Source organism: Myotis myotis, unplaced genomic scaffold, assembly GCF_014108235.1.
Source record: "Myotis myotis isolate mMyoMyo1 unplaced genomic scaffold, mMyoMyo1.p scaffold_m19_p_5, whole genome shotgun sequence".
NCBI classification, from domain to species: Eukaryota; Metazoa; Chordata; class Mammalia; order Chiroptera; family Vespertilionidae; genus Myotis; species Myotis myotis.
The window spans coordinates 36,409,605-36,423,536 of NW_023416357.1; the positions used below are offsets into that span (position 1 = coordinate 36,409,605).

Sequence of the window (13,932 nt, forward strand, 5' to 3'; positions counted from 1 at the left end):
ACAGCCCGGAAATCCATCTTTTTGCAAGGCGGGTTGAGACTGGAGGGACTTGCCCAGCAATATGGAGCCGGTTAGGGAAGGCAAGACAGCGTGCAAGCCCGAGGTAAAGTAGCTTGGGGAATTGTCTGGAAACCGCGCTCTAACACTCCCTTCCCAAGGGCAGAAACTGCCCCGCAGATCACCAGACAAAGAGAACAAAAAGCCCAGACCAGCCACTCCAGTCCAGAAGTGTACGTTGTGGGAACCAGAATTTGAGGGTGTGAACGGAATGGCCGTTGCATGTTGAATGCAGCATGTGTGTGAACTGTTTGGGGGAAATTCTTATGCTTCTCTGGGCGCTGTTAATACCGGGAACCCTGGTGGCTGCTGCAGCGCTGTTGGCAGCTGAAGTATGAGTTCACTCTCCTTTGGGGTGGGGGTGGGGTGGGGGGAAGTTAGGACTTTAGAAGCCATAGGATTTCTTTCTCTCTTCCTTTTTTTTTTTTTTTTTTTTTCTTTTCTGTCCCTTTCCTCTTTGTCGGTGCGAAGTAGGAATGGATAAAGTAGTTCCGGGTTTTGAATGCAGCATGAGATTGTCATTTCAGTGGGATGAGGTTCAAGTTTTAGTTGTTAGGCAGGACATTCCCAAAGCTGATTGACCCAAGCTTCACGTGGAATTGTATCTTAATACTTCATTAGCTAGTGTTGCGTTTTGGCAACTCTAAAGATGGTGAGGTATTAGCTAGGAAAGGTTGGAGTAGGTAAGCAGGTTCATTTCTGAGGCAGGCTATCAGCGTAATGCACCTTCAGGAGTAAATCATTGGGAATTTGGTGACTTCTGCACAGAAGGCCACAACCATCTTTTATGGTTGAAAAAGAAAATAAAAAGCACACTCCCCTTTCCCATGTCTACTTTTTTGACTGATTACACTGTTCTTGAAATAAACGGTTTAAAAGCAGTAGAGTATGGTTTTTTTTTTGGAGGAACAAAAGTTGCTTAAACTTTTGGAAACAAGTGTTTTGATTACTACAAAGAAAATAACCCCTTCCATTGATTTTTTTTTTGGGGGGGGGGCGTGGGGAGTGGAAGTGTCCCTCTAAAGTTTGGGAAGGTGTGTTTGGTTGGGAACCAAGGTTGAAACTGGAAAGGGCAGTGGAGGAGGCTGCCCGCCTTGCGGAAGTGTTGGGCTCTGCCACTGCTGGCCTCAGCTTTTCTGCACAAGTTGCAGGTAGGTAGGAGAGTCATACTTTTTCCTGTAGAAATGTGTAGATTTTTATGATTGGAAGAAAGTTTTATGTGTCTGATAATTGGCTTTCAAAGTGTAAATGTGCATTTGCTTTCTTTAACTTTCATCTTGATATGGGCCTGTTCTTGCCAGTTGCCTCACAGAACACTGCAATGTACACACTATTATCTGCTGTTATATCTGCTTTTGTAAAACGATATCACTGTTTTTTTTACATCTGTGATGCTGATAGCCAATGTGAAAAAGCATTTCACTTCCCATTGATTATATTGTCATCTTTAGTTATTTTTTGAAATTGAAATGTATTAAGATCAGGAAATCCCCACAGTATAAGGTTGGTTTGGGGAAACAAGTGATGCAGTGAGTTACAGGTAATGCATACTTCGGTTATTGACCGTGGTGGTGGTGGAGTATGCATTTACTCCTGGGACTGTGCAGAAGAGTTTTGCATCTCAAATGGCAAACCTGCTGCACTTATCCAAAGTTTGTGGTGTTAAAAGTGTTGGCCAAACCTTTAATTAAATTTTTCCATGAATGCCATATAACTTTTAGATTAGTATGTTGGTTGAATTTTTTTTTCCTTAGGTCGTTTAGAGGACTGTTCTAAAAAGACATACTCTGAGAGATTGTTCATTACAACAGGAACAATTCTAGTTCAGCTTTTTTTATGCTTGCAATTGGTAATTTTCCAAATGTGTCTTATTGACTAAAGAGATGGTACATGAACAAATTGGAAAAAAAAAATGTTATGGTCAGATAGACTATAGAAAGCTGAGATAATGTCTGCATTTGGGGTTTTACTTCCAATACTCACATCTGAAGCATGCACAATGCAGAGAAAATGGGAAGTGCTTGTTCAGTATATTACACACTTTGGACAGGCTCCCGGCAGGTCCCCCTCTGGAAGGCACAGGCATTTTGCCAGTAAAGGCAGGAGAATGGAGCATCTCGGGGAAGCTTGAGAAGGTGAGCAAGGTACTCATCAATGGAAGGAAGGGATTGCCAATTAGTTTTTACCTTAGAAGGCATAATGTAATTATATGACATTTTTAAAACAAAAACTTAGGTTGTAATCAATATTTAAAATATTCTGATTATATTTATTGTTTTTTCCCCCATCTCCTTCACCTATGCCCCCTAATGTGATTACTTGCCATGATTCTGCCAACACTTTTATTGAAATTACTTGCCAAAAGAGTGGTGATTAAAAGTTATTTTATGTATATTATGCCAAAAGAGCTGAAAAGTTGACTGTGTCATCATCTATTAAACTTGTCTGTTTGGCTTATGTTATTTTTTATTTTATTTTTTTGTAAAGGGTAGAATGAGTATAGATTTTGCTAAAAAAAACCCAAAAAATTCTATTATGAAAACATCTCTGGATAGTTTATCTTCCCACCATTGTTTTTCTTAAAGTAAATCAAATGCATATCCACAGGCACCTGTAGTCAAAATAGTTTTCAGGTTAATGAACATCCCTCCCCCACCCCCTTCAGGTCACGAGTCTGGCCAAAATGGAAGGAGAGTCCACCAGTGGGTGGAGTACTTTAATAAAGCGAGGCACCTGGGCCATTGTGCCATGCCCTTGCCCTCCTCACTGGACCCCCAGTGGTCTAGACTCAAAGCTCAGCCTGAAGAGCTGGGGCTGTAACATTTGAACTGTCGGTTCTGTAGGATTGCATTTGTGCTTTCATCCTTTCTTTTTGAGAGCACCTAGGGAGCCTAGTATTGTCCTACCTGACATACACTCTCACACACCCTTGCTGCCTCCTGAGTCTCCTTTGCCCTGACCTCTGCAAAGCCACCCTCTACCTCAGATAGGGAGAGATGGGCAAAGTCTGCCTGCAGCCTTTATCTGTCTCTTTACTCTGGAAAGGAATTAAGGGGACAGCAGAGAGTTTTATTTTGGCTGGCTTCACAATTCATTTAGAACAGTTTTCAGTATTTAGAGGCAATACAAAAGAAAATTCCTGTTTTAAATGTGAATTGCATAAATGGCAGTGTCATTCAATACTAATAGTAGTAACAATATTAACAAAACCATAGTTGCAATTTACTAGCCATGTCGCTTCTGGCAAATTAATCTCTCCGCTTTTCTCATCTGTGAAATGGGGATAATCATTGTACCTAGGGTGGCTATAAGGATTAAATGGGTTGATATATGCAAAACTGAGAATTGAGCCTGACCCATCGTAAGCACTGTATTGGTGTTAATAGTTAAGCTCTAATTATCAATCATGGAGCTCAGTGCTTTATATGTGCCATATAATCTAATCCTCATAATAACCCTATGAGCTGTAGATTTGCTTTTTTGTATTTTTCTCATAGATGCTAAACTTGTGACAGACACACAGGTTTAATTGACTTGCCCAAGTTTAAAATCTAGGCACTGATAGGGACAGCTGCTGAGTCTGAAGCTTAGTGCTTATACTAACCTTCTTATTAAGAGTTTTACAAAACAGCATTGCATTTTAACAAGAGGAGGGGCTTTGGATTGTCTACTTCAACCCTCTCATCCCAGGGTGCCTCCTCAGGGCCTCTCTTCAGTGATGATGCAGAGAAGCAGAACGTTCAGCCCTATGCCCATTTCTGGGTAACAGGGTGTTTCTCAGGCCCAAGGAAGCCTTGGTGTGGTGCCTGCATCATCCTTTCTCCTTGACCCCAGGTGATGACCTCTGAGCCTGGAATTGTCTCCAGCTGGGCCTGGTCACGCTCTCCTCTGCCCTCCTGCAGTACTGTGGCACCAGGCATCACTGTGCTTTCTGGAGAATCCTGCCTCCTTGTCCTTCCTTGTAGTTTCACCTGGGCTTGTTCTGCACGTGTGTCCCCCCCCCTCCCCCCCCCAAGGGCTTGCAGTCAGGGAGTCCTGCTCTAGACACTGCTTTCCCACAGTACAAGCTCAGCCCTGAGCCTGGCAGCAGGCAGTACATTCTGGTTGGTTTGAAAATGAATGGAGATATTTGATGACTGCGACTCCCAGATTAATTTGATCCCATCATTTTTATTTTGTTTTAGTTGATATAAAATTTATCCTGAGTGCATCATTTTAAGTTGAACTGCATTGTGTTTACTAGGACATTTTAACTTTCGTTCAGTTCGATTTTCATGATTTCCAGAACATACCTGAAAAGTGAAAAGATTTTTAAATAATGATTTTTTTTTTAAAGACTGTGAATTTAGGTGGGGAGCTTGCCCTAGACTCAGAGCGAGCACACTGAGGATATAGGGAGGTAAGGACTGGGGCCCAGGAACCCCTCTATAGCCCTTGCATCTGGATCGCAGAACCAATTTTGTGCTGGGACCCAGTGCAAGGTTGCTAATTTTATCACAGGGTAGAATCATATGATCAGGATATAGTCTTGATTTATTTAAAGTGACTTAAAAATATCCTTTATCTCTCACCAAGTTTGCTAAATCCTTGCCCTTTGTAAAAGGGGGTGAGTAAGTCAACAAAGTCAGAGGACTTTTCAAAGAAAAGTTCTTTGCCAAAATGCCTGTAGGTTAGAGGGTTAAATTAAAATTTTACTTCCAAGCAGTTGTACATTAAGAAGTCATGGGTGCTTGTCAGGCATCAGAAACAACATTTATTTTGAGGAAGAGAATGAGAATTGCTCAGTATCTTAGCAGAGAGAGAAAATATACTTCCAATTAACAGTATTTTGAGTCGTCTTTAAAATGGTTGAAAGAATGGAGCGAAATCATTCCCTTTAAGGAAATTTTGAACTGTTCATATGATGTTATATAAGTGAGTTAATTTGTTATTTGTTCATAGGATTCCTTTGTACCTTTTGTTCCAGCAACAATAGTAACTAACTTGGAGACTAGATATCATAACACTCTTGGTTATTTGAAAACATTAACTTAATGGATGGTCGATATTATCCACATATAAAAATCTTTACACCGTGCTGGGTAGAAATAGCTCAATGGACAGATGTATGTAGGCAGACACTGGAAGCAAAATCTTGTGAAATCTGGGCAGCATATAGCCTGTGGATCTGAATAGTTTGGGCTCCATTGATCTCAGGAGGTTCAGATAGAGACTGCCAGTGCCTCAGGCTTCTGAGTTTTCTGCATTCTTGCTGAGAGAAAAGAGAACTTGTCAGTCCTCTAGATGTGATAGCCCTTGTGACTGTGGGTTAATACTTCACTTCTCCCTAAGGAGGAGCTGCGTTTTTACAAATTGTGCAATAAGGAGCCTGGATAGCTATGGAAGGGGTTGGGGGGCAGGGGACATAGATGCCAAGAGGGATACAGGTGGCAGAAGCTTAAGCTCATAGAGCAGAAGTGGGCAGCCTTCCAGAAGTGATGTGTCCAGTATTCTTTTATTCACTAGTTTGTGGACTTCTTTGGCAAGGATTCATTTCAGTGAAGTCTCTTTGGAAGGAAATTTGCATGGTCCTAGATGCCTGGTCTTGGACTTGACGGAACTGCTCTGAGTTAGAATGGCTTCTCTTTGTGCAGGTGCGTTTGTGAAAGAGCCACAAACACTCGGTAAGGCTGCTGTTACAGAGAGTACAAAGCGGAGGTCAGAGCGGGTGGGCAGGAATCTGCATCGGTCACCCCATGGACATAACTCAGGCATCGAAGCAAGTTGAGTTTGGGCAGTAGGTTCTAGTGGTGTAAAAAGTGGTGGCTCTGGCAGACTGCCTGGATCTGAATCCTGCTTCCACCTTTCAATGGCTCGGTGTTACCATGGCCAAGGTACTGAACTTTTTGCACCTCAGTTTCTCCCATGTAAAGTGAGAATGATTGATAGTACCTGCCTTATGATTATCTTGCTTTGAATGTGCTAATTGTCTGTATTGAATGTGTTAGTGCACATATAACTCCCAACAAATATTAGGTGTTGACAGAACAGCTCCCGTAAGCGTTAGGTCAGGAGGAGGAGGAAGACGATTGAATCGGTTACAACACACGTAGCCTCCAGTACGTGTCAGGTGATGACCGTGCTGACCAGGACAACAGTGACAATTATTAAAATGGGCCTGGCGACTGCACACTTGAATAATGGCCAAGTTTGTTTCATTAGCAACAAATAAACTTCTAATGTATTAAGCCCTGGAGGGGAAAGAATAGCCTGCATCTTCTTAGCCAAGGATGCTGTGTACCTCACATTAGGACACGAGACATTCGTCACCCAAATGACTAGTCAGGTCTCCCTTTTCTTTTACAACATTGTTCTCTGGCCACTTAATTGACACCGAATCATGGCTGATCTCGAATTGTTTTGATTGATCTTCCTGGCCTTGATGATGGGGTCCCAGAAGATAGGAATGGTGTATTCTAATACAACGGTGTACTTTCAATCCTATAGTCATAGGAGATCTGGGGTTCATTTTTTCAGACGAGGGCCCAGCATGCTGTACAGGATTTATCGTACACAGTCAGTAAGCTTCTTTTTGCAAATGGTGAGGGACAAAGAATTAATAGAAACACAGGTTTCTGGCACACATGGCAGAGATTGCTACTCTAGAGTCTGGCCTCAGTAAAGCCAGCAAGTTCTTCGGGTTTGTAATACCTTGAGTATTCATGGAGCCTTTCTTACTACAGTGTGCCCTGGCGAGGAACTTGCATAGATAGCTACGTAGATATGTGGTGAGCAGGGGCCTGGTGGTCGCTGAGGACTGTGCTCCCATTCTGTGAAGAATCTCACCAAACTGGCCCACTGAGTTGTTGAAATAGAGGAAGCCATAAGCAGCAGCTGGAGGAAAGATCTGCCAGCCCACTGGTTGAGGAATTTTCCCCCCAAAAAAGACGTACATTGCCTGGAAAAGCTAACAAAAATTGCAAGGCAGGTTTGGAGGGATTACATTATTCTTAGGCATATTGCCTGGTTTCCAGGCATTTAGGGACATGTAAATTTTTTCATGTTCTTTAGAGTTCTGTGTCTCATTTGTACAGAGTGCATTAGTACTAAAAATGAGATGTGCTAGTTCTACATTTTTGTGTGAATTTATGCAGTGAGTATTTAATTTGATTCCAGATCTAGCAAAAGGAGAGGCTGTCTTCAAACATAATATAGTTTATTTTTTTCATCCTCTCTGCTGGTTGCTTTCATTTTTTTCTCTGACAACTGAAATACAAAGCAGAATGATACTAACCAAAATTCATATTCTTGCTACACAAACATTTCCAGTGTTTGTTTTTGCTTCTTTTAATATGTAACTCTCCTAAGAGTGTTATTATATTACAGCTAAGAGGCTTTAGCCATGTAAAGTTGAATACTTTACACTTCTGAACGCCAGCATAACAATTACTCTGTAATCAGATTTGTCTTCTTAAGATGCTTACACTGAAGAGTGCCTATAATATTAAACTTCTGAAGTGTTCCACACTGTATAAAGTTTGTACAAGCTCTCTTTGATATAGCACACCGAAATTGTGTGACTATTGTTTTTATTGCTTTATTGTTCAGCCAGCTTAACGGAAACCTTTAGGTTGCTTTGACTTTATAATAAAGGTAACGATGAGAAATGATTGGAGTGCTAAGTGTGCACATGCGTGCACTATTCTATTGGCAATCCAACGCTAACTTACTAACTTAGAGAATCGTTGGCTCTCTAATTTCTCTGTCTCCACTATGTTAAAAAAAAAAAGAAAGAAAGCTTTCATTTCCCATTTCTCCTTCCACTAAGCTATCTTCATAGAATAATTTGCAGGAGCTGTCTCTACTTCCTCTTCAGTTCCTTAACGCCTTAAATTCTACTTGCTATCCTCAATACTACTAGACTGCAGTCTGCTTTCTCAAAAGTCAACGATGCTCCCTCTTTACCTCCAGACGGATTGGGCTCCCTGTTCTGGCTCTTTCCAGAATATGATACTTGCTTAGTCACATTTGTACCTTAGGCCATGCCACACATTTCATTCTGCCTTCAGATCCCTACAGTTAGATGTTATCTCTCCCTCGTTTGAACTCTAGTGTTTAGTCGCTGCTGTCTTTTGGCATTTACCTCATGTTATTGTGTACCAGTTCCTTGTGTACCAGTCTTATCTCTGAGACATTGCCACATGCCAACACCCCTTCCAGCCCTGCCTGGTGCTCTTAGAAGGCAGGGAGTGTCTCACTAATCTTTGTTGTGGATATCATGTCCAGCAATAGCACGCTGCCCATGTACATCTGCCAAATTGGTTAAGTACTTGTTGAATGGAAGTAGAAATTCAAATTCACACAGATGGCCAAGTGTGATGTTCATTCTTAAGTCTTGTTTTTCTTTTGCTAGGTGAAGCTTGCGTGTGGAGCGCAGCAGTAAAATCAGACGACAGATGGACAGTGTGACAAGAGTGTCAGAAAGGATTGGGCCTCGCTGTGAGAGTCAGCCTGGAGTCCAAGTGTTGACAAGTTGCTGAAAAGGAAGCCAGTGGGAGAACTGTGGCCTGCAGAGGAAGTGGAGCCCTGTCTTCAGTCACACCGTTGATGGAGGACAGATGGACAGTCACCTCTCCTCTTAAACCTTTGGAGAGTTGCCCTTTGTCCTCTGCTGGACACATATTCGGAATCTTAACACACTCTCTGAGCTCACCTTCCTTAGAAACATAAAATTAGACTGCAGTGTAACCAGATTCGTCTGTTGCATGGTCACAGATTTGCAAACATGAGTGCTGAGGGGTACCAGTACAGAGCACTCTATGATTATAAAAAGGAACGAGAAGAAGATATTGACTTGCACTTGGGTGACATATTGACTGTGAATAAAGGGTCCTTAGTAGCTCTTGGATTTAGTGATGGACAGGAAGCCAGGCCTGAAGAAATTGGCTGGTTAAATGGCTATAATGAAACCACGGGGGAGAGAGGGGACTTTCCAGGAACTTACGTAGAATATATTGGGAGGAAAAAAATCTCACCTCCCACCCCAAAGCCCCGGCCACCTCGACCCCTTCCTGTTGCACCAGGTTCTTCGAAAACTGAAGCAGAAACTGAGCAGCAAGGTCAGTATTAATGAGTGATTTTTAAATGACTCTTTTTATTTTTTAAAAAGGGAAGTTTTACATTTGGGTTGAGTTGAAATGCTCTGGGCAGAAGTCGTTTCGGCAACTTTACCTGAATTTATATATGGTGTGTAAAAGCTTGGTTAGTCACCACATGACTAGACGTTTGTGCTTGTGGGGTGGAGGGTTTAGTTATAAAATAGGGAGATGGTATCTGAGAACCTGTTTAGTGAGTGTTTTTAAGAACTACTTTTGTAGTTGTCATTGAATTAAATACTTTTTGCTTTCTTATTCTTATAATTGCTATTATATATCTAAATCATTTTAGGAAAATAGAGGGTAAGTCTAATGTAAGTATATTTAACATTAATGTGATTTGTGTGGAAAAAATGTAGAGAGTAATAAAATGACCACAGAACTCAGGGGAGAAGAAACCATTGTTTTCATAACCCTGTGTCTACCTCTTGGTTTCCTCTCCAGGAACACTGTGCCTGCAGCTGAAACCCAATCCTGTCTTAGCCTAGATGTGGAGGGAGTTCTCTTCCTCTGTGGGCAATGTGTATGTAGCATGAGTGCCTATAGTGCACTTGGCCTTCATGAGAAAAAAAGATCACTGAATGCTTTTCCTAAATGGAAACCACCTTGATTCAAAAGCCACTCATTGTTTATTGGAGGTGGTCCTTGTATGAGCTTTGTTTGTTTGTTTCTGTTCAGTTTCACACAGAGACAGGCCTTTGACTCAGCTTTGCTATTATCAGTTTTGTCAATTCATTTCCTCATTGGTAAATTTCAAGCATTTTTTTCCTGCTGTGTAATCTTTCTTTCCCTTCCCAAGACTGGGATAGGTATGGAAAGGTATGCTTAGAATGGGTGGACTCGGTGGCAGCGGTTACAATAGAACTGGCTGCAGCATCGCAATGTATTTCTGGAAGAGATTCTGATACTGTTATGCTTTCTTTGGTGTGGCTTGTTTTAGCAAAAAATGAATGAGGTAATGAGAATAAAGAAGCAGGATGTAAGGGTAAATTGCTGCCTTTTAGTGTACAGTAATAATAGGATGGGAATATTTTGTAAAAGTCAAAGAACTTACTAAGGATGCCTTTTCCCTCTCCCACCTGACCCAAAAGAGGTACTGGTTTCATGAACATTACACCATATTTATTGTAAAATATGTTTAAATATGTTTTACTATACATTTCAAAAGCCAAGACTTAATTTTTCAGGTAAATCAAAATCTAGACACACAAATTTTGTCAACCATGGTGTTGATAAAAGGTATTGAACCACCTTGATTCAGAAACCTCTCATTGATTATTGGAGATGGTCCGCATTGGAGCTCTGTGCACAGCTGTTCATTTAAGGGGTTTTATTTGTTTATTTGTTTGATTGTTTCAGTTTCACACAGAGGCAAGCCTTTTACTCAGCTTTGTTGTTATCTGCTTTGTCAGTTTCAAGCATTTTTTTTTTTCTACTGTGTAATCTTTTTTCTCTCTCTCAGACTATGTATGGCAAAAACCATAAATAGTTGGTTTTTTCCACCAATTTACATATTTTTAATTTGAATTTTTGTTTTATAAGTTAGAAACAGGTCCTTATAAGTAGGCTAATTCAAGAGAGAAAACGATTTAATTTATCTCAGAATACAAAAGATTACTGGACTGTCCAGCTGCTGTACCAGGCTCAGTGGTTGAGCATTGACCTATGAACCAGGAGGTCACAGTTTGATTCGGGTCAGGGCACATGCCGAGGTTGCAACCTGATCCCTCTTGAGGGGGGTGTGCAGGAGGCAGCTGATCAATGATTCTCTTTTATCACTGATGTTTCTCTCTCTCTCTCTCCGCCTCTTCCTTCCTTTCTTAAATCAATAAAAATATATTTTTTAAAAAAGATTACAGAACCATAAAAATATCTGAGTTGGATTAGAAAAGAATATTTAAAAGGTGGAAAGGGGTATTTTGTCAATATTAATGACAAAAAGATTTTGTAAAAGTAATTTCTAAACAAAATTGCACTTGATATTTGTTTCAGGTGTAACTTTATCTGGATATAGTATACAAAAAAGCAAGTCTTTTAAGAAAAATGTTTTTCTCTTTTTAGGTCCTAAGCTCTTTTATAATGCTTTCTCATGTAATATGGTGACAATTGAAAATTTTAACAGCTTTTTTATTTTTTTAAATCATAAAAATGTAAAGTGAAAATTTTTAGCAGAATTTAAGAAAGAGACCCATGATAATATGCATTTAAGTATTATAAAGAACAGGTGTGAATATAAATGAGAAATTGGGAATAATGGAGAGATTGAAAGGGCAGTGTTTTGGGGTTGGGCATGGAATGCAGTACTAAACATTCGAATTTCTAGACTGTTAATCTTGTATTCTCAGTTAATTATGATTCCTGCTCTGGCTGAACACTCCATTGGTCAGAGCTTAGTCTGGATATTCCAAGGTGGTGGGTTAGATCCCCCATCAGGGCACATACAAGAATCAACCAATGAATGCATAAATAAGTGGAACAACTAATTGGTTTCTCACTCTCTCTCTCCTCCTGTCTCCCCTCTCTCTCTCTCTCTCTTCTCTTTCTCTCTAAAAATCAGTACATAAAAAAATTTAAATAAATAAATAAATGCAGTTTCTATAAAATGAGAATTTAGTAACTCCTACTAGTTGCATGTCCAATGGATATGGAAAGTAGTTGTAAGACAAAGTTAGATGTTGAAAGCTATGGGACTCTGATTTCTTTTGCCTAAGCGTATATTTGCTTGAAAAACTTTTGCAGCGACAATGTTCTGTGAAGGTAGAAAGGATAGTTCTTATTGTAACTGAATTCTTGAGTCTTCCTTTTCCTTTCTGCCCGCCCCCCGTGACTTAGCCTGTTTTTGGTGTTTGACTGCCTTTATTTTATTAGAATTGACCCCTGAGGTCTCAGGTCTCATGCAGGTCCTTCTTGTTGAGATAGTGTCCTGTGGGCAGTTTTGCACACTCCCATGATGGGCAAGGGGGAAATAGGGTGCTCTGACCTGCCTGCCTGCCGATCACATGCTCCTGTACCCTGTGCTTGCCACCTGCTGTGTTTAAAAGAAAGTTGTCATTAGACTGTGGCCCAAAAGTAGACTCTTTGTGAAGGATTCCTCCTATTGTAATAGAACCAGCTTTTCCACTTTCCTTATATGTTCCTGGAAACAAAGCTGTGATATGTAACTTTTAGGGGGGAAAAGAGTAAAAAAAAAGCCCTTTTGAAAATCTGATATTCAACTCCTCTCAGGAAAATGTATGTTCCACCAATACATTTTGTGTACAGTTTTCTTACAAAGCCCTAGCCTGTAGTTTGGATTAAACTTGTGTGTATTGGGTAATCTTATATTTATTGGAATTTAAATAATTAAACATGAACTGCATCCCTATTTTGTACTATGAAGCATGGATGAAAGGTGAAATCAAGACTCAAGAGAGGCAGTTTGCCCTCTGATGCCCTCTCCTGCCCCTCCCACCTCAGGGCTTGGACACTCTTCCTCAAGCATCCCTTTGCCCAGTCTACTCTCCCACCTTGCTAAAATCCTTCTCGTGGTGGCTGGCTCTGCTCACCTTATTCACGTAGCAGCCTGCCCTTCTGAGTCAGCCTGCGGACCGAAGGGTCCTCTGCTTTTGCAAAGCATTTATTATCTAAACTCTGAATTTACTTACATGTTGATTGTGTCTTGTCTGTTCCCTGTGGTAGATTATAAGCTCCATGAGGGCAGGGACCTCAGTTGTCTGTCCATCATCCCAAGTATCTAGAACAATACAGTAGGTTCTCTGCAAGTGGATAAAATGCTTGTTAGTAAGCTCAGCATTTAACTATTTCATGACCATGTGACTTAAAATTAGCCACATATGTTGTATGTCATGTGCAGGCACATGGGCCTATGACAGCCCATTCCTGTTTTTGAAATCACAGTTTATTTGTTCTTTGCATCATTCACATCTGAGGTATCTTGCAGCCTTGGCTTTGACCATTGCCTGCTGTGTCTCCAGATCTTTTCCTTTTCCTTTTCCTTTTTTTTCCCTCCTCACCCGAGGATATTTTTTCATTGATTTTTTTAGGGAGAGTGGAAGAGAGGGAAAGACAGAGAGAAACACGTCGATTGGTTGCCTCCTGCACAAGCCCTGACCAGGGCCCGGGCTGGGGAGGAGCCTGCAACCAAGGTACATGCCCTTGACTGGTGGAATCCAACCTGGGACCTTTGGTCTACAGGCTGACGCTCTATTCACTGGGCTGAACCAGCTAGGGCCAGAACTGTTATTTTTCTGTCTCATGGTTAGGACAGGTAGTTCTGTTGATGGGAAAGTGTGTTAAGCAATGGTGCTTACTGCCTGCCACTTAAAGTGAGTAGAACACGTGTCAAGGTCAGCGAGTGTCCCCAGGCACAGGTTTTTTGCCCTCTCTCCCCTCCTTTTATCTCCTTCCCTTTGCACGAGGGTCACATTTCATTTTCCCACAACCCAGTAAAAGCCCCATTTTGCTGCCTTTGGAGAGAACCTCTTCCATGTTTTGTGCAGGTGAAGGATGTTGATGGCTGTTTCCTGCCCCTTAGGAGAGACATCCTATTCAAATAAATACTCCAGCCCTTTCTACATCAGGCTGCTCAGACACTGGTATTTTATTCCCGTGTACACAACCCCATTCAACCCTGGTTCCCTATTTCCTCTCACACACAAGGAAGTGAGTTAAAGGAGGTGGGGATTCAGAGATGGGGGGAAGAAAATGTATTTCTTCCTTTCATAAGTAAGCTGTCCAGTGG

The 13,932-nt window shown here is 41.1% G+C and overlaps 1 protein-coding gene across 5 annotated transcripts in view; it reads left to right on the forward strand.

Annotated features, from left to right (window-relative positions):
• The window catches only part of PIK3R1 (phosphoinositide-3-kinase regulatory subunit 1), an 83,399-nt gene that overhangs the window by 783 nt on the left and 68,684 nt on the right, over positions 1-13,932 (forward strand). For 3 of the 5 annotated variants that reach the window (XM_036309166.1, XM_036309159.1, XM_036309161.1), the window contains exon 2: positions 8,450-9,155. The exons of 1 other annotated variant lie outside the window; for it this stretch is intronic. In XM_036309166.1, coding sequence (XP_036165059.1) covers positions 8,822-9,155 — 334 coding nt within the window. In that variant the 5' untranslated portion in view covers positions 8,450-8,821. Of the gene's footprint in view, positions 1-5,482; positions 5,931-8,449; positions 9,156-13,932 lie in introns of those variants that run through there. One more of the 5 variants, XM_036309160.1, reaches the window with a different exon arrangement.